Source organism: Rhinoderma darwinii, chromosome 1 (genome assembly GCF_050947455.1).
Source record: "Rhinoderma darwinii isolate aRhiDar2 chromosome 1, aRhiDar2.hap1, whole genome shotgun sequence".
Classification (NCBI taxonomy): Eukaryota; Metazoa; Chordata; class Amphibia; order Anura; family Rhinodermatidae; genus Rhinoderma; species Rhinoderma darwinii.
In genome coordinates, this window is record NC_134687.1 from 92,500,516 (window position 1) to 92,526,242 (window position 25,727).

Genomic DNA, 25,727 nt, shown 5'->3' on the forward strand with positions numbered 1-25,727 from the left:
CCATATTCCTTTTTGAGAGAGAAGTCTTGGTCCCATACACAGATATTCAATCAAGCCGAGGGAGTTTTTTTTTCTTCTTTTTGCCCTTTACCTTTGTTCTTTTTGCCATCTTATTTTATCGTCCTTTCCTTTCTCTCTTTTCCTTCTCCCTTCTTTCCCATATTCTTTTCTCTATCCTCGCCATCCACCAAAAAAAAATACACTAAACTCTAACTAAAATCGAGCCTCCCAAATAAATGTACCCGCCCAGGCTTCCAAACCTTCCATGACCAGTCCCTTAGAACTAGACTCTGGTTTGATAGCCTCCATACCCCCGACTCCCCCATAACATTCAGGAAAATATAGATAGATCAGATCCTGCAAAAAAAACAAAACAAAACATAAAAAAAACACAATATATTAATACTTCCGTACCCCCTCTTTCCTTTACTCTTCCTTTCTTTTCCTCTGTACTACCCAAACCACCCTCCCACTCCTCCCCCTTTCTCCAGGGTACTAACCTAAATGAAAAAAAAAAGAGGAAAAACAAAAAAACAAACAAAACACACACTGAATATATTAATTTCTTGTAACATATATCTCTCACTTCTCCCATCTTTCTTTCCATTTCTGTATTAACAGATCAGAAGAATTGTATGTAATGGTTCAGAGCGCACAAGATCCGGGTAGGTGCACGAATAGGGTCCCAACCCAATCACGTAGTAAAGAAATATTCGTCACACAAGGTAATGATTTTAGCAAATCTTTCGGTTTTATTTTATCAATAGTTGATGCCAGAGGTTTAGTGCGACGTTTCGGTCGTATATTAGACCTTCATCAGGCACTTGTACCTCCCGGTGTCTGGTTTATCCAGTCGTTGGGCGCTGCGTACTTTAGTCACTTTGTTTTGTCGCACTAAACCTCTGGCATCAACTATAGATAAAATGAGATCAGAAGAATTGGCAGCTTTGTCATCGGCCACATATCTATTCAGCTCTCTCTTCCAGTCATCAACCTTGGGAGGTTCTTCTCTTTTGCAATAGGATTTGTTTTCTAGCCACATATAAAGATCTTAATACAGCCAGTCGCTCCTGCTTTTATTTTATGCCCTCCGTATCTCCCCCCAGAATACACACCAGAGGGTCCAGAGCTATATTAATCCCATAGATCCCTTCTGGGTTATCCAGTATAGCTATCCAGTAATAATACAGAGAACAACATTCCCATAAGATATGTATTACATTCCCACCCATTTTCCCAGATCTCCAGTATTTCTTACAATCCTGCAAGCACATACTTTTCAACCTGCTAGGAGTATAATGTGACCTATAGAGGATATAAATCTGTGAAGTTCTTTGGGAAGCAAACAAAGACATCTTACAAATGTTAGAAACAATCCTAACCCAGTCACTATCTGAGATTTCACGCAAATCCAATTTCTTTTTATTTTCACCAACCTATCATAATTATTATCTCTCAGATGATTGTAGATTGTTGCCATTTTTTTCTTATTTTTATTTTTGATCATTATGTAGTTTATACAACCAAGATCACTAAATTTCTTAATATTCAACAGGCCCTCCTTTTTAAGCCCCGAAATGAATTCATAGTAAAAAATTACTTGCGATTCTTTAACACCATATTCCCAAGATATTTGCTGAAATGATTTAATACCTTTGTATTTTATAGAGCTGTACCAATCTAGTAATCCCAAATCTGTTCCAAACTTTCAACCCTCCATTCCGGATTACACTAACCAAGCTCTTAAATTGTTTCAGGGTAGTATAAATATTCGGGTCCTCAATACCTATCAATCCCTTAACCTCTTTCCACACCCTACACATCATATATCCAGTCAATGGGAATATTCTCCTTAAATCTCCACACTCCAAGGAATCCATTAACTCCCCCCCCCCCCCTATATTTAGTAGTATCAGCCTGTTATATACATTGTAATTAACTTCCGACCCCCATCCCTGCATCCTCAGGATTTGGGAAATCAAAAAGCTCTTCTGCAAACCAGGAATAGCTAAACCCCCAGCTTCCTTAGAGTTTTTACAGTACTGCAGGTTGATACTTGGAGTCTTCCCTCTCCATAGGAATTCCTAGAATATGGATTCAAAAGATCAAGATTTTTTTCCAATCCATATAAGACTATTATTTAATATATCTATGGATATAAGATTGACTTGATCAATGCAGCTCTCCCTGCCATAGACAGTGGAAGTTTAGACCAAATCTAGTTTTCTTACGGAATTTTATAATTAGGGGAATCAAATTAAATTTTATATAGTCCGGAGGGTCCTTGGATATCTGGATAACCGGATATCTGAAGCTCATCTGGGACACCGGAAAGGGTGAGCCAACAATCCCCTGATTCTCTAGGGGCAGAATAACAGATTTACTACTATTTATTTGAATCCCAGTGAATCTGGAGAATTGATTCAGGATATTAACTACCTCCCGCAAGGAATTTTTCGTCTCCTTCAGATAAACCAAAATATCATCTGCATATAGCATACTTTTTTTCCTTATGATTTTTATAAGAGAATCCTACAATCCCTTCCTCCTTCCTTATTGCAATAGCTAAAGGCTGAATATTCAAAGCAAATAGGAGGGGAGATAGAGGACATCTCTGCCTGGTTCCTCTCTGAAGTTCAATTTTCTGCATTTTTCCCCTGTTCACTATAATCCTAGCTTCGGGGGGTGCATATAAAATACTAATAAAATCCCTAAATCTCACCCCCATACCATATCGCTTCAACGTCGCTTGGAGGAAATCCCATTCCGCACAATCAAAAGCACACGATGCATCTAGTGTTGCAACAGATCTATCTCCCGTCTCTACCTCTGAGGATTGCAGGTTAAAAAATTATCTACAGATAGTATGGCTGGTAGACCTTCCTGGCATATATTCCGACTGTTCTGCCCCCACCAATTCAGTAACTACCCCATTTAGTCTATCCGCCATAATCTTTGCCAATATCTTTATATCTGTGTTCAACAGAGTTATGGGTCTATATGATCTCGTATCCAACGGATATTTCTAGGGTTTCAAGATCAAAAGAATGTCAGTCTCATACATGGAGGCAGGTAACCTACCCTTCTTCATTGCATGGTTTAAAACATGTAACACAACAGGCAAAAGTATTGACCCATATCTCTGATACACTTCAACTGGAAGCCCATCGGTACCCAAAGCCTTACCCTTAGTCAGACCATATACTTTCTGCTTAATCTCCTCTAATGTAAGTTATGCATATAGATCTTTCTGCCCATTTTGTGCGATTTTTGGTAAATCAAGTTCCTGAATATATTTCTCTAATTCCTCACTAGAATTCCCAGGACTTTTACTATATAATTTTTCAAAATACCCCTGAAATACCTTCTCAATTTCATCCACCTTTTCTACCTTTCTACCATTGGAATCCATAATAGAGCTAATAATTTTTCCGGCGTATTTTTTATTGACTTTATCGGCAAGCCACTTCCCCATCTTATCCCCTTCAACCAGGAAATAATTAGTTTTCTTAAATGGTATTCCTTTTGCTTTCTCTAATATGTAATCTTGGTAGTTTTCATTCATCCTGTGAAAAGTTTCCTTCTTTTTCTTAGCCGGGGGAGTGCTCACATATTCCATTTCTGCTTTGCTAACTGTATCCTCCCATTGCTCTTCCAACTTATATATATTCTTCTTTTCCCAACAGATTGCTTTTTTCAATAAGCCCCTTAAAAATGCCTTTCCGGTATCACAGATGACCAAAACACCCTCTTGCTTCAATATTAATATCAAAGAAGCTTTTAAGCTCTTCTTCAATGTCTTTATGAGTGGTTATGGTGTTGTTTATAGTGTTCTTTGTAATTTTAATAAAAGGGGTTCTCTGCTTTGGATGATACCTAGTATGAGGGTCCACAATAAACTGATCACAAAGTGTCCCCCTGCAGGAACCCTCAGTGATCAGCTGTAAACTGTGGGGAAACCTGGCAGTAAGTAATCAATTTCCCTGCAGCGCCAACACAGGGGAAACGAAGTATTACACAGTGCACATTCATATCAATGGGTTTCAGGACCTTCCCTAATAGGATGTATGAAAATAGGGTTTCTGAACGGTTTTCTTAAAGGAACAGTGTCGCCACAAAAAAAATTTTCATGTCAGTTTAATGTTAGTGTTTTATTAAAAACGTTTTTATTTATTTGTGTGTTTGTGTGTTACTTTTTTCTATTTTTTCACTTTTTCTTCCCTATGGGGGCTCCCATTTTTTTTTCCATTTCTGTATGTGTCGATTAACGACACATACAGACATGGAATACGGCAGCCACAGTCCCATAGGGACTGTGAACGGGTCCCGTCCCATCCACTTCTGTGTACGCCGTCTGTGTGGGAACTGCGCATGCGCCGCTCCCACACAGTCCAATTTGAAATGCGCGCCGTCCGGCGCCATTTTCCTGTGGACCGGAAGTCGCGGCCGGACAGTAAGATTACTACTTCCGGTCGCGGCTTCCGGACTTGTGCACTTGGACCAGCGGCAGCAGACGGAGCGGACGTGCCGGAGGGAGCCGCGGCGGCAGGAGCAGGTAAGAGATTTCTATGTATGTTCGTGTTTGTGTGTGTTTACTACTGTATGTAAACCTACTACACTGTGTGTTAGCTCAAAAAATGGCGACACACAGTGTAGGAGGTTAGACCGTTCAATCCCCTCGTTTATCCCGGCACTAGCCAGGATAAAGGAGGGGGGAATTCTCAGAGCTCACTAGAGCGAGTGCTTTTTTCCCAATTATGCAGATAAAAGCAATGCGGTTGCTTTACCACATGCAATGCTGCAATTTTGGGAATAGCTCCATCTAGTGACCAGCAATGGGAAATATTATAAATTAGAATCTAATTTATAATATTTCCTGACTCGTGAAAAAAATAAAAAAAATTTGAACAATGTTTAATCACCTACACACTAAATGTTTAATTAAAAAAAACAAAACATGTTTTGCTGGCAACACATTCCCTTTAAATTGCCCTGATTTAGATAACATATTCAGCCAGATGTGGTGACCTCCTTGATTCACACCGAATGTGCTAGAGTACATTATTATATTACAAGAAAACAAATGTTACCAGAGCTGGAAGCTCAGCAGCAGGGGGAACAGTGGAGGTAGGATCCCAGTTTTTTGCTCCTTCATTGGGTTCTCTATGAGCTTCTGGGTCAGCACGTAACTGCAGTGGTGGGAAGTAATAGTCATCCAGAAGTTCTGTGGTGCAATGTTCATCCAGAGCATCAAATGACTCCTCAGCTGGTATTTCTACCCTAAATCCAATTAAATGAGAAGTTGAAAAACAAACTAGAATTGCATGATGCATTCAATTGCAATATTAATCATCTAGCACACACATGTCAAACAAAAGGCCTGTGGTCTGAATCCGGCCCGTCACCTCACTTTATGTGGCCCGTGAGGTCCGCTGCATATAAAAACCTGAATCAGGTTTTTACATGCAGCGCCATAACAGCAGGACTTCTAAGTCCGCAAAAGCAGGTGTTTTTTTCTGCCATCCGTAGTGTCCGCCAGAAAACAGCACCGTCCGGGATTTAGTTCTCCCGGAACATTGCACTGCGCATGCGCCAAAAAGGACACGCGCAGTGCAAAGGGAAGAACAGGCGACCGCGGGCATATTTTCAATCTGAAAATATGCAGGCCACAGCCAAGTGAGTAAGTCTGAGTGAGGTAAGTGCCAGGAGTGGACCAGTCCAGTCACCTGACCTCACGCCGGTGACGTGAGGTGACTGACTCAGGTCAGGTGACTGGAAAGGTTCATTCCCAGGCCGGCACCGACCTCACTCAGACCTCCGCTGTGTGACCTGGTAAATCCAAACGGATGAGTCACGTCAGTCAGAGCGGTAGCGGTAAGCTACCGCTCTTCGCTCTGGGGCCTATATCATACCTCCCAACCATCCGGGATTCAGCAGTACAGCCCAGGATTCCGGGTGTTGTCTCGCTGCGCTGTCAACTGCATCTGCGTCCTCGGGACACAGATACAGTTGAACCAAATACTGAAGCAGGGAACCGTTAGCTCCCTGCTTCAGCATTAGTTCATAGCAGAGGAGCAAAGGGAGATCCTCCTCTCGCCGAGGACTCCCTGGGCACTGCGCTACTTTATATTGACAGTGACGTCAGTGGCTACTGATTGAGGGGAATCCCCATTGCCGGTCAACGGGCCGGGGATTCCGCTCCTAGAGGAAACCTCTAAGGTCACTGTCCATATATGGACTTTGATGTCAGGGGCTCCTCCTGGAGCGGAATCCCCGGCCAGAGTCGGCAACGGGGATTCTGCTCAAGGAGTAGCCACTGACGTCATTGTCCATATATGCTGTGGCTGGGGATTCCACTCCTAGAGGTAGTTCTAATGGCACGATCTACAGGGGGGGTGGCACTCTGTACAGGGGGGGTGGCACTCTGCACAAGGGGGGCTGCGTGTGTGTCAGGCTATCTACAGGGGGCTGTGTGTGTGTCGGGTTATCTACAGGGGTCTGTGTGTGTGTTGGGCTATCTACAGGGGTCTGTGTGTGTTGGGCTCTCTACAGGGGTGTGTGTGTGTGTGTGTTGGGCTCTCTACAGGGGGCTGACTTTGCGTATGTTGGGCTATCTACAGGGGGCTGTGTGTGTGTGTTGGGCTATCTACAGGGGTCTGTGTGTGCTGGGCTATCTACAGGGGTCTGTGTGTGCATGTGTTGGGCTATCTACAGGGGTCTGTGTGTGCGTGTGTTGGGCTATCTACAGGGGTCTGTGTGTGCGTGTGTTGGGCTATCTACAGGGGGCTGTGTGTGCATGTGTTGGGCTATCTACAGGGGGCTGTGTGTGTGTGTGTGTGTGTGTGTGTGTGTGTGTGTGTGTCTATCTACAGGGGGCTCAACTGGGGCATTAGTACGGTGTGGGGCCACGGTTACTGTGGGGACGCTTTTATTGTGTCGAGCACTGAGGGATCATTATTACCATCTGAGGCACTGTGGATTAAGATAAATGTAACTACACCTTAACAGCTAACGAGCGGTTACATTTATACAGTCTTACAATTGTCCCTTTGCAGGCAACCAGAAGGATGATGTGGCCCTCAGTGAAAACGAGTTTGACACCCTTGATCTAGCACAAAAACAGATCACAAAAAATATGCTACATAGTTGAGATATAATGAAAAATAATTTCATGTTCTACAGCAACATTAACACTATACTTTTACATCTACCATTCCGGAGCAGTCACTGGACACTGGACTTTAAACTATATTTGATCACACAATGCCAGTTGGGGCAATGGTACTTTAAAGGGTGCTATACACTATTCTCTGCTATATGTAAAATTAATTTAAAAATGACCTGTTGTAGAGACAAGTGTGATTTAAAGGAAAGGTGTCATAAAAAAATATATATATATATTTTATGTGTTTTTATTTATTTTAATTTTTAGATTGTATTTAATATATTTATTTTTTTACATTACATTTTTTTAACAACTTTTTTTTCAAATGGGACTGCCATTTTTTATTGCTTCTGTGTATGTGTCTCTTCACGACACAAACAGATGCAATACGGCAGCTACAGGGCATAGCACATACGAACTAACTATTAATATTTCTGGCTCATTTCTAGGTCCAGTGCGGCACAATAGAAACTACAGTTCATTGACCTCTAGTATTTATTGTGGCGCAGGGGAGAAGACAGAAGTCTGTTGTAGGGGAGTATAAGATTTGATCTTTTTCATATTGCGAACTTCATTTTTTTTTGTTTCACAGGTTCTGCTGGACCTATTGGACTACATCGCAGATTCGGTGGACTACTCTGATGATCTACGTTTTAGATATTTAATAAAATGGCTAACGAGGATTGTGTGGGTAGAGTTTTTATTTCAATAAAAATATTATTTTCTTATATCTGTGTTTTTTAATACTTTATTAGCGCCTTGATAATGGCAGTTGTCTGTTTGACGACGTCCATTACGAAGCAGGGGCTTAGTGTTAGCCAGTAAAAAGGCTACCAGTAACCCCCCCATTATTACCCCGGTATCCACCGCTGCCGGGTATAATCCAGCACCGGACCATCTATAATGATGGACAGGTACAGGGGCGGCCGCAGGCCTGTATCATGAGGCTGGGAAGGGCCAAAAACCATGGCCCTTCCCACCCTGGTAATGCTAGCCTGCTGCTGCTATGTTGTATCTGGCGGATTATAAAAAATGGGGGGACCCCACGTCGTATTTGTTTTTTAGCGGGACCCCCCATTTTTCATAGCCAGCCAGATACAGGCTGGTGGTTCTGCAGAAAGCGCTCTCTCAGTCTGTGTGTGTTCTCGCGGGAAGGAACAAAGCGCAAGCCACCCTGACACTGTGCGTAGCTGATTAGACAGTGTCAGAGCGAAGACATCACACCCCATTGACAGTTCCGGGGCTTATTTACAGATCGGGCACCAAATATAACGGCACCGATATAGGTAAATAAAATTATTTCAAGTGAGACAGGGTTTGTGAAGCCCTGCCCATTATATGCTGCACATGTATGGGAAGGTGAAAGGTTCTCTTTAAAAAGAGGCTCTGTCACCAGATTATAAGTGCCCTATCTCCTACATAAACTGATCAGCGCTGTAATGTAGATAACAGCAGTGGTTTTTATTTTGAAAAACAATCATTTTTGAGCAAGTTATGAGCAATTTTAGATTTATGCTAATTCGTTTCTTAATAGACAACTGGTTGTGTTTTTACTTTTTACCAACTGGGCGTTGTACAGAGGAGTGTATGACGCTGACCAATCAGTGTCATACACTTCTCATTGTTCCAGCCCAGGTTCTTTCACTGCACAATCACACTGTAACAATGGGCTAGAACAATGAGAAGTGTATGACACTGATTGGTCACTGATTGGTCAGCGTCATACACTCCTCTGTACAACACCCAGTTGGTAAAAAGTAAAAACACACCCAGTTGTCTATTAAGAAACAAATTAGCATAAATCTAAAATTGCTCATAACTTGCTAAAAAAATGATTGTTTTTCAAAATAAAAACCACTGCTGTTATCTACATTACAGCGCCGATCACATTATGTAGGAGGTAGGCACTTATAATCTGGTGACAGAGCCTCTTTAAGCCACTTTGGCAGAAAAAAGTAGCACATTTCAGCGCATGGCAATTTTGCGTAAAAATTTGGCATTTTTTATTTTTATTTATTTTATTTTTTATTTTTTTTAACTTTTTAAATTTTTCCCAAAAATTTATGGGGCTTAGCAGAAGAGAAATTGGCTTAAATCATAGTGGAAATCTACGCCAGCTCGTTGTTGGCATGGATTTCATTTTAAGGAGCACGGACAGCCCAAGAATAATTTATCAAGAGGCTTCTTAATAATCTCTATCATATAAATTTGCTTTTACCAAAATAAAAGACAATAATAATAGAAATAAAAAAAGTTATGTCCTTTTTACTCCACCCCCATTACATCTGATATCATGTGAAACAGACAGGATAAAAAGGATGCTAACAACCTTTGAACCAATATGTCAAAGGTGTTGTTCCTGTAGAACTCTCTCCTCTCCACAAGCCTTTGAGTATGCCTCTATCTTACAAAAGAAAAGCATCAGTTCTACTTACAGGCACTTTGTACTGGCAGACAGGCACAGGGCCAGTGTCAGCACTAGACAAACCTTGGCAAATGCCAGGGCTCACAGAGCTTGGGGGCGGCCCAATACAAAGTGGGTAAACATACTTTACAATCTACAAACTGAGGTTACAGTAGACAGGTCACCCCACTTTGTCATCCAAGGGCACACATACACCTAAAGCTGACCCAGGGTGAGAACAACTAGGGTAGGTGGAAACCTGCCCCTAATAAAAGTGCCATGAGATGCCATCAACTCCACCGGCGTCTATAAAGCAGATCATGGTCCGCTTTTTAGGTTACAAAAATATAACACCACAAATCACACACTGTAATATAGAGAAATTGCACACTCTGCTCTGTTACATTCATGAGTTAATAAGGTATTATATCGACTACATGGCAGTAAGCTTAGAAACAAACTATACAGATTTTGCTGTTACCCTAGCATTTGGGGCTGAGCACTATTGACTTACCATTCCTCTACAGGACACATCTGCTCCTGATCACCCTCACTGGCTTCTTCTTGGGCTAATTCTTGTTCCACCGCTTCCAACTCAGCAGATGTCCTCTCTAGCAATGCTGACACAGCATCCTGGCACAAAATTGACAAAAAGCAGTCAGAAGCTCATCATAAAAAGAAAAGTGGGCAGGAAAAAAAGCTATTTTAACTACAGCTCCCTAATCTTTAATTGATATTCTGACTTCTGTCATCTTTTATCAGCCTCTGCGGCAGAATGAAACAGTCTACAACCTCTGAAATAAAACCAGCCACATTTCAGATGTCGGGCTATTCTTTTACACCCATGCTTCAAAAGGCAGATGTCAGTTTACAGGAGTCAATTGTGCTCATCTTTCAGTCTGAAAAAAAAAAAGGTACAAAGTGTTTCTGGAAACTTTAATGGTCCTTAAAGAGGCTCTGTCACCAGATTTTGCAACCCCTATCTGCTATTGCAGCAGATCGGCGCTGCAATGGAGACACGAGTAACAATTTTTTAGTAAAAGAAGTAAAAACGCCCAGATGTAACGAACACAATACACGCCCAGTTGTACTTTTACTTTAAACACGCCCAGTTGTACTTTAGAAAGCCTCATTTACATAAATATAAAAATGGTCATAACTTGGCTAAAAATGCTCGTTTTAAAAAAAAAACAAAACGTTACTCTTATCTCCATTGCAGCACCGATCTGCTGCAATAGGAGATAGGGGTTGCAAAATCTGGTGACAGAGCCTCTTTAAAGGGAATGTGTCATTAGAAATGACCTATTGTAGGGCTGGGCAATTAATTCAGAAAAAAAACCCTGTTTCGCTATGTAGCGTCTTCAGAGGTATTGGCCCCAATATTCCTGAAGACGCTACATCTGTACCAAAACATGTGGGGGGGGGATTCTAGTTTTAAAACCATACCTTGCGGACAGTTAGACTTAACAGCTTTCGCACTATAATTTTTTTTACATTTTTTTTAATGTAGATTTTTTATTCTTTTCAAGTAACAAGCACATGACAGCAACATACTGACATACAAACCTAATAAACATAGTAAACATAACATGTCAGCCATCACATACATCTGTAATAACATATTAAACAGCAGATCGTGATAATAGGTCAAGTAATAACCCTACTTAAGCAATCTTGTTTTCCAATAGGAAGCACCCATGTCTTTATCATATGCTATTATATTCTCTAGGGAGAAGAGCCAGCAAGCTTTTTAGCCAAACGTGCCAATGACGTTTAAGTGCAACCAATTGTGATGGGTTAGAGGCTAATGCAAACTCGTGATGCATATGGGATTTAACCTTAGCACATAAATCCGTAATTGTTTGGGTAGTAGAAGATTTCCAATGTGAAGCCACACACTTTCGCGCGGAGGTTAAAATATGCACCGCAGGCCAGCGGTGGTCTGGAGACATCTCTGCTACCCGGATATTCAATAAGGCCATATCTGAGGCTGGAGGAACATCATAACCAGCCACCAAGGAGATAATCTGAAAAGTAGCCTCCCAGAACACTTTGACTATTGGGCAGGACCACCACATATGCTCCAATGTTCCTACTTGCCCACATTGTCTCCAACAGAGACTTGAGTATCCCGGAATGACATGAACCAATCGAGAAGGGTAAAGATACCAACGCAAATGTATTTTTTTGACTTGTTCCAAGTGATTCACACAAGGAGAGGAACGTATCAGAATATTCAAATCATGATCCCATTTGTGCATATATGGCAATTTCCCATCCACATTCCCCAACCTCAACAATGCTTTATATGCAGTGGACATCCCCCTCATATGGTTTTTATAGCCCAATATAAACCTTTGAATTGGAGACTATATGCTTACAACCTGCTGCTGAGGACACTTATGAAGAGCATGATGAATTTGCAAGTATTGATAGAATGCCACCTTTGGTAAAGTGGCTTCACAGCTTAGGTCCTCAAATGACCTAAAAATAGAATTACAATAGAATTTATGTATAGTATCTATCCCTGACCTGCTCCACAACTGGAAATTCGACTGGGGTATATGATATTCTAGACTTTTTAAAGAGAGATATTTAAATGGGATCTGTATATAAGATTTATGTTTTAACAAATATCTCCAAACACCCAAAGCAGGCCTGCATATATCCCAAAGGGGTATTTGTAACAGACTGTTGTAAACATTCCGCCTCCAAAAGAAGTCTAGTAGATTGAAACTTAGTAAAGGTTTTTTCTACCTGAATCCATTTATGGTCAGCAACAGGATTCCACCACTCCCGCAATGTATCAATTAGAGAGGCTCTGTGGTACAAAGCGAGATTAGGACCACCCATGCCTCCTAGTTTAATAGATAGGTATAGTACCTTACGTGATACCCTGAAATATCCATTAGCCCATATAAACTTCCCAACTAGTGCCTGTAATTTATTAATATGAGTATTAGAAAAATTATAGGGAAGATATCTCATTATATATAACATTTTAGGTAAATACAACATTTTGAAACTATGAATTCTTGCTATCCAAGACATTTCAAGTTTGGCAACTCTCTCCATCTCACTCTGAAGATGTTTAATCAAAGTATCAACATTACGATCTATCAAAGACCTGGTAGGAAAGGTCAATTCCACCCCCAAATACGTAAGTCCATCAGTCACCCAGACAAAGGAATATTGTTGTTGTAAGGAGTGCAAGGAATTGTCTGACATAAAAAGAGGTAAAATGAGAGTTTTGGACACATTTAATTTATAGTACGATACTTTAGTAAAGGTGTCCAACATCACCATTATGGCTGGGATAGAGGATTCTGGCTTAGTACATGTGATAATAACATCGTCTGCATAGAGACCCAAATGGTGATATCCCCCCCCCCCCACCAGAATGCCCAAGATGCCATCATGTGTACGAATACGCTCTGCTAACGGTTCCATTACTAAGGCAAATATTATCGGAGACAATGGGCAACCCTGCCTGGTCCCATTGCTAATAGTAAAACTATCTGACAAGAAACCTGATGCCAATACTCTTGAATTGGGGGATACATATAAAGCCATAATAGCCTTCCTAATGTCTCTCACTAACCCAAATTTAGAAAGAACAGCTTCCAAATAGCCCCAGAGCACCCTGTCAAATGCTTTTTCTGCATCTAAAGACAGAATTGCACTTGGGACCCTAGACATCTCGACCACTTGCAAAAGATCTACCATATGCCGTGTGCCATCCCTAGACTGCCTGCCCGCTATAAATCCCACTTGATCCGGAGAAATCAAAGTAGGGACTACATCTTGTAAACGTAAAGCTAGCAACTTGGAATACATTTTTAAATCACAGTTCAACAATGCTATAGGTCTAAAATGTTCTGGTTTAGTTGGAGACATCCCTGATTTAGGCAAAGCCGAGATAATAGCTTCAGAACTCAGTACAGGGATAGAGCTATAAGTTTGCCAGTAAACATATAGACGTAACAAATATGGTGACAACTCATCTATAAAAGTCCTGTAATAATCATGAGTCAGGCCATCAGGTCCTGGGGCTTTATGTCTGGCACACGATTTGATAACACATTGAATCTCATTGATTGTAAATGGAGCATTCAAACAATCCAACTGAGATCTAGAAACAGTAGGTAAATGTAAGGGATCTAAAAAAGATTTAACAATGGACTCAGATGGTTGATATATAGAAGAATCTGTTTTTAAGTTATACAATCTGGCATAATATTCTGCAAATACATTAGAAATGTCGATGGGATTCCTAATCCTAGAGCCAGTAGTCTTCTATGTATTCTATTTTAGATTTAGCGGATTATTTTTTAACTCTATGAGCTAGAAGAGCTCCCGCACGATCCCCCATGGCATAATATTTAGTTTTACACTTCCTCATATTATAGTCGTACTTATCCAACATGATTGAGCGTAACTTGGTACGCAACTGCATAAGATGATTGAAAAGAAGTTGAGATGGGGAGCGTTTATTTTCTTTTTCTTTCTGAGTAATCTGGGTCAACAAAGTGGCAATTTCTCTTTCCCATTTCTGATTAGCTGCTAATTTCATGCAAATACCTCTCATAAATACTTTATGAGTAGCCCATAGAGTCTCATCAGCTACTTCTCCATTATGTCATCCCTGAGGGCAGGCAATCTAAGGAGGGAGCTGTTTAATTTCCACAGGTATGGGGGTACAGTCTGGAATTGTTTCTGCACCACTAAAGTGATCGGGGCGTGATCCGCCCAAGTAATAGCACCTATGGACGTCTCTGTGCATATATGCAAGCAAGAAGAGCTCACTACAAAATAATCTATCCTAGAATACGTCGCATGTCTAGGTGAAAAATAAGTATAGTCTACTTCATTATCATGATGGTACCGCCACACGTCATGTAAGTTTTCTTCCCTAATTAAAGATTTTAATTCACCGCTTTCCTGCCGAGATAAAGATGAAGTGTCTGTATCTCTATTTACAGGGGCATTAAAATCGCCACAAATTATTAGGTGCCCTACCCTGTGTTCTCCAACCTTCCTAAACACTCTTCTCAAAAAGCTAATCTGAGCCTTATTTGGAGCATATAAAACCACAGTAGTAAATCGCCGACCATTTATAGTGCAAATCAAAATTATGAATCTTCCTTTCTCATCAATAAACGTATGGTCAACCACCAAAGCCACAGTGTTTTTTACTATGATACAAACCCCAGCTTGTTTAACACTAGATGTTGAATGCACTATATACGGGTACTGATGGTGTATCACTCTACAGCAATCCTTCGATAACAAATGCGATTCTTGAATACATGCTATATCAGCTGTGGATTGCACAATTGCTTTCCACATAAGGCTGCTCTTAAAAAGGAGAATTTAAGCCCTTAACATTAAGCGATAATATTTTAATGCCCATCGATCAGAAAAATAGGCACACTTGTCATATATACAGAAGCTCCATATCTGCTATCCAAAAGCGTACATGTGGCTGACAATAACAAACATACACATACTGGCAAACCATATAGCCAAATAGTAACGAAAAACACTAATGTATATTAGTGTAATGGGGCACAATGACAATTATGCGAGTGCATGTGTAGAACAAAGAACTTTTAGAGTCCATTCATCCTCAAAATTAAAAGAAAATAATTCTTCTTCAAGCCGTAGCCCAGTCTACATCCAGTTTACGGACATGCGGTGAGCTAGGTTGGGGTGAGCATTGATGCTGTGCGGGCACAAGATTCCATGTGCGCGTCAGCTCTTCAGCCATATCCGGGTTATTACAGATAAATGTAGATCCCTCTTTGCGAATAATTAACTTCACTGGAAAACCCCACCTATAGGGAATACCAGAGTTCCTCAGAATCTTAGTCGCGGTTGAAAATTCCCGGCGTCAGGCTAAGGTTACAGCTGAAAGGTCCGCGTATAATGATACATCACCATATCCCTCAGGTATAATAGGATTCTTCCTTAGATAATTTAGGAGTAAATCTTTTGTTTTGAAAAAATGAACTCTAGCCAAGGTATCTCTAGGTACTGAGGGGCCCAAATGCTTTGGCTTAGGGATCCTATGTATTCTATCCACAGATAGATCCAAAGCACTGCGGTCCGAGAGAATAGTTTGTAAAAAATTTTGAAAATATAGCTCCAGTTCAGAATCTGGAATCGATTCAGAGATACCCCTAATACGCACATTGTTGCGCCTGGATCTGTCCTCCAGATCACATACTTTGCTCCTAAGCTGTTTAGCCTCTTCCTCCAGCACATTTTGCACATCAATCAGCTCATTATGAGCATTAGCATAGTCCACCATTTTAGTCTCAATACGGGCTGTTCTATCTCCTAATTCTACCAAATCTCTCTTCATATCTACCAATATAGTTTTAAAGTCTAATAGCAAAGTGTTTCGGAGAGAGTTCAACATAGATTGCATGTCAGTTTTAGATATAGGAGAATCAATTTGCTCAGCCCGTTCCTCGTGGCCAGACACATCAGAAAGGCAGCCTCCAGACGAAGCAGCTGAAATCTCTACACGAGACGACACCATGCAGGAGGATGAAGAGGTATGAGCAGGAGTTTAAGCAAAAAACTCTGTGAGCTTTGCTGGAGATCCCATTTTTTCCCCCTTTCCACGAGGCATACTGAAACCAGGACCTTGATGCAGGTAGTGCAGACGAGTAATGCAGGTAAGTGATACAAGAGAGTTATGCAGGTAAGATTGTCCAGGGATCCAAGAATCCAAAGATACAAGCGCTCCAGGAAAAAACAGCTCGTGCTGTACTGAGGGGTGTGCCACTAGTGTGCTGCTAGCTGAAATCGGGACCTTGGAGCAGGGGATGCAAGGTAATGCAGGTAAGGCATCTGATAGTCTAACAGTCAGGAACCTCTAGAGAAAGACAGCTTATGCTTGTGCAGTGCTATACAGTGTGTGTGCTGCTGGTACTGCTAGTACGCCGCTAGTTGAGGAGTTACAACGGAGCTCTAAAGTTCATACGGCCGGCACCATCAGCATTTCGGCCACACCCCCCATGCATCCACTTCCTCCATCCTCTAATCACCAAAACCTTCACTGGTGTGTAACCTTCACTATAATTTATGAATATGCAACGGACTGCAGCCACTGGACTTCGATAGTAACTTTTAACAAATTTGTCGCTACACTAGTACCATTTAGGTATTTAACCTTAATCTATATACTGTCAGTATTGATTATTTTAACGGTGTGTGGTTTGTTAATGTTACCCTGAATGAGAAAATAAAAGTTAAATTTTAATTTAAAAAAAATTGGACCTAAATATGTAGTTCGCAAACAGGGCTTTCTTTGCCTTTTGTCAATTAGGTTTTTGATAATTGTTTATTTACCCGCCAACTACTTGGGTAATTCATAGTGTTCTGTGAATAGGCCAGCCCTAACCTATTCTTTAAATCAAGTTTTTATGCTAAACATATTTAAGATTTTTCTATGTTATTATCTACATTAAAAAATAATCCTAAAATCCTTAAAGGGAATGTGTCGCTAGAATGATTTTTTTTTAAATTTAGTTAAACAATTACTATTTAAGTGATAACACGTTGTTTTAATTTTTTCACAAGTCAGGAAATATTATAAATTAGATTCTAATTTATAACATTTCAATGTGCTGAGCACTAGAGGGAGCAATTCCCAAAATTGCAACATGGTCAATGTGGTAAAGAAACCTCATTGCTTTATGCTGCAAATTTGGTGTAGACACACTCGCTCTAGTGTCCTCACATAATCCCCCCACCCTTATTCTGGCTAGTGCCAGGAGAAGGAGGGGTTTGAATTTTCAAAGGAGAATTAAATACAGTGCTCAGATGACAGTATAACACGAACATACACGAACATAATACACACATCACATACACGAACATAAATTACCTTCTCCTGCCGATGCCGCCTCCGCTCCTATTCCTTGCACCTTTGCTTCCTTGAACATATGGCCGGAAGCCGTGGCCGGAAGTCGTCATGTTACTGTCCGGCAGTGGCTTCCGGTCCACATGAACATGGCGCCGGATTTCGCACTGCGAACGAGCTTCGTTTTGGTCTGTGTGGGAGCGGCGCATGCGCCGTTCCCACACAGACGGCGTACGCTTCAGAGAATGGAACGGCTCCCATTCGCATTCTCCATGGGGTTGTATGTGCCGTATTCCATCTCTGTATGTGTCATTAATCGACACATACAGAGATGAAAAAAAAATGGCAGCCCCCATAGAGAAGTAAAAGTAAGAACAAAGTAAAAAGTAGAACATGAGAACACAAATAAATAAAATGTATGTTAATATCATATTAAAAGCAATATGATAAAAAAAAATAATTTCATGACACCTTCCCTTTAAGTTTTACTGAGCCTCGCAATAGACTAACACTTCCTGTTCTGTAGAGATCACTTCTCTGCAGTTATCTCATTATAATCACAGGCAGGATTACAATGACAGGTAACTCCTCTATATAGATAACACAGAATCCACTATTGACAATAGGTGATGGACACAGCTCTCCTCCTATTCCTTCCTGCACAGTGACCTCTGCACAGGTCACAGAGCACGCCTTGAATACTATACCATAGAAGACAATGGGTCAGCTCCAGACTATTGTGTTTTCTATGGTTCATGTGGCTGCTCTAAATGCTGTTAACAGCAGCTCATGCAAGATGTCTGCCCCATAATCAAGTACAGAAAATAGAATGAAACAAATCTACAATCAAAAAATTAAGTAGAAAAAAAAGCTTAAATTAGCAAAAAAAAACAAAAAACCATAGGACATACATGCCTTTTAATAGACATACCTATTTTTTTGTAGATGAGCACTCTTAAAGTCAACGGTTTAAGGGAGCCAGTGTGATATTGCATTTAATAAGGAACAATCCTTTCGCAAAGAATGGACTATATAGTAAAAAGTTATCAAACTACAAAGGGTTTAGCAGGGGTGGGATCCCGAACGGGTGGTTAAAATTACAGCTGGTTCGCAGAACCGGGGTGAAGCGGGAAACCGGTCCCCTGCACTGAGTTGCCTAGTGCTGCCCTTGCGAGGCATCGGATGCCTCGCCATTCCGCGCTTTACCGATGATACAGGGGACTATATATATGTACGGAGCTTGATTCTAGTACTGTATATATGTACTGAGCTTTGTTCTAGTGCTGTATATATGTACGCAGCTTTGTTCTGGTGCTGTATATATGTACTGAGCATGGTTCTGGTATTGTAAATATGTACTGAGCTTGGCTCTTGTGCTGTATTTATGTACAGAGTTTGGTTCTGGTGCTGTATTTATGTACTGAGCTTTGTTCTCATGCTGTTTTTATGGACTAAGCTTTGTTCTGGTGCTGTATTTATGGACTGAGCTTTGTTCTGGTGCTGTATTTATGTACTGTGCTTTGTTCTGGTGCGGTTTTTATGGACTAAGCTTTGTTCTGGTGCTGTATTTATGGACTGAGCTTTGTTCTGGTGAGGTATTTATGTACTGAGCTTGGTTCTGGTGCTGTATTTATGTACTGAGCTTTGTTCTCATGCTGTTTTTATGGACTAAGCTTTGTTCTGGTGCTGTATTTATGGACTGAGCTTTGTTCTGGTGCTGTATTTATGTACTGTGCTTTGTTCTGGTGCGGTTTTTATGGACTAAGCTTTGTTCTGGTGCTGTATTTATGGACTGAGCTTGGTTCTGGTGTTGTATTTAAGTACGGAGCTTTGTCCTGGTGCTGTATTTATTTACGAAGCTTGGCTCTGGTGCTGTATTTATGTTCTGAGCTTTGTTCTGGTGTTGTGTTTATGTACGGAGCTTGGTTCTGGTGCTGTATTTATGTACTGAGCTTGGTTCTGGTGCTGTATTTATGTACTGGGATTTGTTCTAGTGCTGTATTTATGGACTGAGCTTTGTTCTGGTGCTGTATTTATGGACTGAGCTTGGGTCTGGTGTTGCATTTATGTACGGAGCTTGGTTTTGGCACCGTATCTGTGCATTAGTCAAGAGATTTGTCACGGCGTACTGCGCATGCCGCACGGTTCTCCACCCTTCTCACAGTGCACAGTTTAACTAAATAGGCTGAGCACGCTTGGAATATTGAATGTGCACATATAGGTCTCTACGTAATGGGTACGTTTAATATAGAGTGTGGGTAGATAGGTATGTACACTTACGTAGATATATACATAGTGTGGAAATATAGTTAAAGAAATTCCATCCAGAATGTTTATATAGAGTCCACTTTAATATAGGGTGTATTTATAATATTATAATCGTTTTATTTTATTATTAGAAACATTTTCCATGGCGCGATACACCGCAAAACACCTCGACCCCCCCCCCCCCCGGCGCGTATGCCCTTGTCCGCAAAACAGGGAACCAGTTGTTAAAAATTTTAATCCCACCCCTGGGTGCTAGCAAAGTAAAGTTTCAGAATTCTGCCACAGCCAACATCAACCATAGAATATTATACATTATTTTTTATTTGTCTTGGCTTATATACCAGACTCACACTAATGGAATGGCACTGACGTATTTGTGCATCCATTCTAATCTTCACAGAGGACAATACTGAGTTTTGGGGTGAACTGTGGGGTGTGACAAACGTGTATCGGTAGATATTGATCACGACAGGGGCGGACCTATAGTTTGTGCAGCCTGTTCAGCTGAACAAGGGCCTAGAGGGGGCAGTGGGCCTACTCTGGCCACAGGGTGGCTTCTTTCTTCTCCATAGTATCCTGCTTCTCTCACCCGATGCCCCTGCTTACACTCTACACAAATCTCTCATAGCTTGCATAGACACTGCATTATTCCAGTCAGCCAATCAAACATTGTCCAAGCTGCTCTATGATTCGAAGATGGTGCAGTATCCGTGTGTCTGAGCAGTCTACAGCCAAGAGCAAGTGAAAGAAGTACTGCAGTCCTCAGTACAGGTAGTTAATATCTGTATAAGGAGCCCTAGCCCACTAGGAATGTTATCATTAACCCCATCTCTGCACTAGCCCACCAGGGTTGATAGCATTAACACCTTCACTGCCCTAGCCCACTAGGGATGTTAATTTTTTTCGGTCCAATATGGTTTTTAAATGGTTTAGAAGATTGGTCAATTACTAATGTACTTTCTGTAGCTGAAATGCCTCTGTAAGCCTCACGTACAGTCACGGGTTCCTGGTGTTTATCTCCTGCTTGCGTAAAGTTTTCTGTAGGATGCTGTCCAATCAGCGTCATACAGTTCTCTTCCCGGCACAGCAACACAGCTTGAACATATAGAATACAGCTTACATTTCCGACTGTTTTTTCAACTAGTGATAACTTCGGTTGTTTCACAGCTAGAACTGCGATGGTGGCATATGAAAGATTAGAATCTCATCTTTTTTATTCAACCAGAACCACTGTTCTAGTTGGTTCATAGCTGGAGATATGGCTATATGAAGTGATCCATCTTCCCTCTAGCCTCCATCTCTCACACTGTGTGAAGCCGCTTCATGCTGATAGGACAGCGTCAGAGGCTGTGAGGTAGCTCAACCTCAGGAGAATTGCTGTTGTTGACACCCACTTGTCTGGTATAGCCTAATTTGCATAATTAGAAAAAATCTCATAACTTTTAAAATAATAAACTTTATGGGACACAATTTTCACCAGCATTATCAGCGTGACAGCACTTATTAGATTAGCTAGGAGATTGGTCATTACTAAACTAGCGACAGAGCCTCTTTAAATAAATATAGGTTGTTATATAAAATACCAGAAGCACTAACTTCACTATGCTTCCCTGTTAAATAATAGATGCTATCTTATCCTCTGTGGAGAACTAAAGGCATAACTGATGCAAATTTTTATATAATTGTATTGCAGAGAATGGCCCAAATTAATGTATAATTGCGGTTTTATCTTCGAGCATGTGCTGGAAGGGGTTCTGCTTATGCATTAAGATCAACAATTACCAAGTGAGAACAAAACTGTAAACGTTCCAGTTTCCAGGAAGTACAACACTGATAGCCAATACTTGACCAACGGGGGTTCGACACCTGAGACCCCTGCCGAAAATCAGAATAAGGCTGGGTTCACACGACCATGTTACGTCCGTAATGGACGGAACGTATTTCAACCGTAAGTCCCGGACCGAACACAGTGCGGAAGGGATTCTGCTTATGCATCAAGATCAACAATTACCAAGTGAGAACAAATCTGTAAACGTTCCAGTTTCCAGGAAGTACAATACTGATAGCCAATACTTGACCAACGGGGGTAAGACACCTGAGACCCCTGCCGAAAATCAGAATAAGGCTGGGTTCACACGACCATGTTACGTCCGTAATGGACGGAACGTATTTCAATCGGAAGTCCCGGACCGAACACAGTGCAGGGAGCCGGGCTCCTAGCATCATAGTTATGTACGATGCTAGGAGTCCCTGCCTCGCTGCAGGACAAGTGTCCCGTACTGAAAACATGATTACAGTATGGGACAGTTGTCCTGCATCGAACATAACTATGATGCTAGGAGCCCGGCTCCCTGCACTGTGTTCGGTCCGGGATTAGCGGCCGAAATACGTTCCGTCCATTACGGACGTAACATGGTCGTGTGAATCCAGCCTTAAAGAGGCTCTGTCACCAGATTTTGCAACCCCTATCTGCTATTGCAGCAGATAGGCGCTGCAATGTAGATTACAGTAACGTTTTTATTTTTAAAAAACGAGCATTTTTGGCCAAGTTATGACCATTTTTGTAGTTATGCAAATAAGGCTTGCAAAAGTCCAAGTGGGCGTGTTTAAAGTAAAAGTCCACATGGGCGTGTATTATGTGCGTACATCGGGGCGTTTTTACTACTTTTACTAGCTGGGCGTTCTGACGAGAAGTATCATCCATTTCTCTTCAGAACGCCCAGCTTCTGGCAGTGCAGACACAGCCGTGTTCTCGAGAGATCACGCTGTGATGTCACTCACTTCCTGCCCCAGGTCCTGCATCGTGTCGGCCACATCGGCACCAGAGGCTACAGTTGATTCTGCAGCAGCATCAGCGTTTGCAGGTAAGTAGCTACATCGACTTACCTGCAAACGCCGATGCTGCTGCAGAATCAACTGTAGCCTCTGGTGCCGATGTGTCCTCGCTCGTCCGACACGATGCAGGACCTGGGGCAGGAAGTGAGTGACGACACAGCGTGATCTCTCGAGAACACGCTGTGTGTCTGCACTGCCAGAAGCTGGGCGTTCTGAAGAGAAGTGGATGATACTTCTCGTCAGAATGCCCAGCTAGTAAAAGTAGTAGTAACGCCCCGATGTACGCACATAATACACGCCCACTTGTACTTTTACTTTAAACACGCCCACTTGGACTTTTGCAAGCCTCATTTACATAAATACAAAAATGGTCATAACTTGGCCAAAAATGCTCGTTTTTTAAAAATAAAAACGTTACTGTAATCTACATTGCAGCGCCTATCTGCTGCAATAGCAGATAGGGGTTGCAAAATCTGGTGACAGAGCCTCTTTAAAGTAATCCCTACATTGTTTATCTAGACACAGCTGGTCCATACTTGGTACTGCAGCTAAGTCCCACCGATCAAACAGTAATGGTCTGTCCCAAGAATAGGCCATCAATGATCTACTCCTGGAAAACCACTTTAAGGACAAAGCCAAATCCTAGATCAGAGAAGGCCTTAACATATTTTTTTCCACCCATTTAAATATTTACCCAGGTCCTTTCTGCTCTGTGTTTATGACCAGTTAATGAGTTTTGACACCTTGTACTGCTAAACGGTCGATGCACTAAGCAACTTCTGGTGGACTGGCATTTTTAATAATTTGCGACCTTGGTGGTTTCAAGCTTGCTGATTTATCAGAATTTTACCATGTACATTTTATACTGAGACATATGAATGTATATAAAAAATGCTGCGTGCTTATTACTAACCTGATATTTAGGAATTAACCTCTTAACGCCGAAGGACGGATATATCCGTCCTCTGCAGCTGCTAGTTCGCGCAGGAGGACGGATATATATCCGTCCTGTGATGGCGCGGGTACTGCCACTGGACCCACGCGATCAGTGGCAGGAGCACGGCTGTTATACACAGCCTGGCTCCTGCTTCAACTGCCGGAATCGAAGTGCGCTCCGATTCCGTCATTTTAACCCATTAAATGCTGCTATCAATAGTGACAGCGACATCTAACGTGTTTGACAGAGGGAGGGAGCTCCCTCTGTCATCCCATCGGCGCCCCCGCAAAGAAATCGCGGGTCGCCGTCGGGTTTCCATGGCAGCCGGGGGCCTAACAAAGACCCCCTATGTCTGCCTTCAGCAAATGCCTGTCAGGCAATAATGCTTTGGTATACTAAGTATATCAAAGCATTATATATGCGATCAGCAGATCGCATAGTGAAGTCCCCTGGTTTGACTAAAAAAAATAAAAATGTAAATCAGTTAAATAAAGTTTGTGAAAAAAAAATAAATGACAGTCAAAATCAAATAAAACTACTTTTTTTGCCCAAAAAGTGGTTTTATTTAGTAAAAGAGTCAAAACAAATAACACATACACAATCCTTGGTCATTAACGTGCAAAATGGCCCGGTCATTAAGGGGTTAAGCAAAGCTACAAAACGGTTTTAAAAAAAAACAAAAAAATCACAAAGCAGTAGAGGCACTATACTACTAGGACCTCCATGAAGCAAAACGGAGGAAGAATCTGTCAATATGTTTACAGGGTACATAAATATTTTTAATGACCGTATACTATTCTTATCCATAGAGCATCGGGAAACTTGAAAAAGCATTAAATATCAGTAGCTTACCAAGTCCAAAGCTGCAGGCCGCGTTTTGCCCGTGTCGAATACTGACTTTTCAGTAGTCTCCTTTGGATGATGAATGGCTCTGCAGGGCATCAATGTGTGCCACCGAGTATATACTTCGTTTATGAATGACAGGTCTGCCAGATTGATCTGGATGCCAGCCTGCACAGTGACGAGAGAAAGATAGATAAAAATAAGGACACATTTACTTTAATCTACTTTTAAACTAGCCAGTTACTGAAAAGGTCTTTCAGCATCTTAAATTTATATACATTTTTATGTTTCAGACGATTTTGCCAACAACACCCAGAGAGACTTTATAATAGAGTCCACTGGGTCTTCGTTCAGCACAGGTCAAAAGGAATAATTTTAGTTTTCACTTTTTTCGCCTAGAGACATGCTCCGATCAATAAAAAACGGTGTCTGCTTTAAAGAAGTAATTCCTGCGTTGGATTCGAAGCAAGTGCCTGTGGAAATCAAGATGCAGCTCTACTGAATGACAGGTCTACTAAGCAGTGCTGGTCTGTGCATTACAATGTCTAAAGCAAATCTAAAGCTATCCCCTTCACTCAATACACAGACTTTTTTCCTATTTCCCATCTTTCCAGTTAGATGAATATCAATTACAGATTGGATTTGCAAAGTTTTCAAGTCCATCAGTTGATATTTTTTTTTAGGCTGGGTTAAAGCTCGCCATAGATGTAACGATGATTATGATCATTAATTAATTTTTTTTTTCTATAGTACTAAAAATGATTGGTTCTGACTGCCCTTACGAAAAACTCTGCTCCATCGCTCGGAACACTTGTTAATGCTTACAACGTTTTTAACGGTAAAAGATACATTTGTAAAGTTTACTCTACTATTGTCCATAAGTGCGTGTGAGGCAGCGCAGGGGTCAGGCACTTCAACCAATATGAACAATTTTCCATGGTAAATATCTGATCGTGTATGCTCGTTTCTTAACCATTGTTCAGATTGCAACAAATACTGGAATGCTCATATTGCATCGTACTAGTGAAAAAAAATTATTACTATGCCCGGCTTAAGGCTAGTCATGGGCGTAAAGATTTGGCCCCAATATGATGCAAATATTTTGCTTTTATTTTTTTACTTTAACCACTTAGCGCACCAGGAAGCAGTAGTACGTCCTGTATTGCAGTGTTTTAAGGCACCGGGACGTACTGGTGCATCCTGGCTAACAACTGTCCCCCTGTCAAAGGACAAGGTAACAGAACTGTGGCATCAACTGTTTATGACAGTTGATCGGCACAGTAAGATGGCAGGGGACCAATCACAGCGGTCCCCTGCCAGCAGACTGACCAATCACAGCTCCTTGAGAACGTGTATGTGATGGAGCTGGCTCAGAAGCTGAGCCAGCAACATCACCGCC

The 25,727-nt window shown here is 41.4% G+C and overlaps 1 protein-coding gene across 1 annotated transcript in view; it reads right to left on the reverse strand.

Moving 5' to 3' along the window:
* The window catches only part of WWC2 (WW and C2 domain containing 2), a 200,643-nt gene that overhangs the window by 26,621 nt on the left and 148,295 nt on the right, over positions 1-25,727 (reverse strand). The window contains exons 16-18 of the mRNA XM_075860208.1: positions 24,338-24,496; positions 10,084-10,202; positions 5,091-5,280 (exon numbers count right to left, since the gene is read on the reverse strand). Coding sequence (XP_075716323.1) covers positions 5,091-5,280; positions 10,084-10,202; positions 24,338-24,496 — 468 coding nt within the window. The remainder of the gene's footprint in view (positions 1-5,090; positions 5,281-10,083; positions 10,203-24,337; positions 24,497-25,727) is intronic.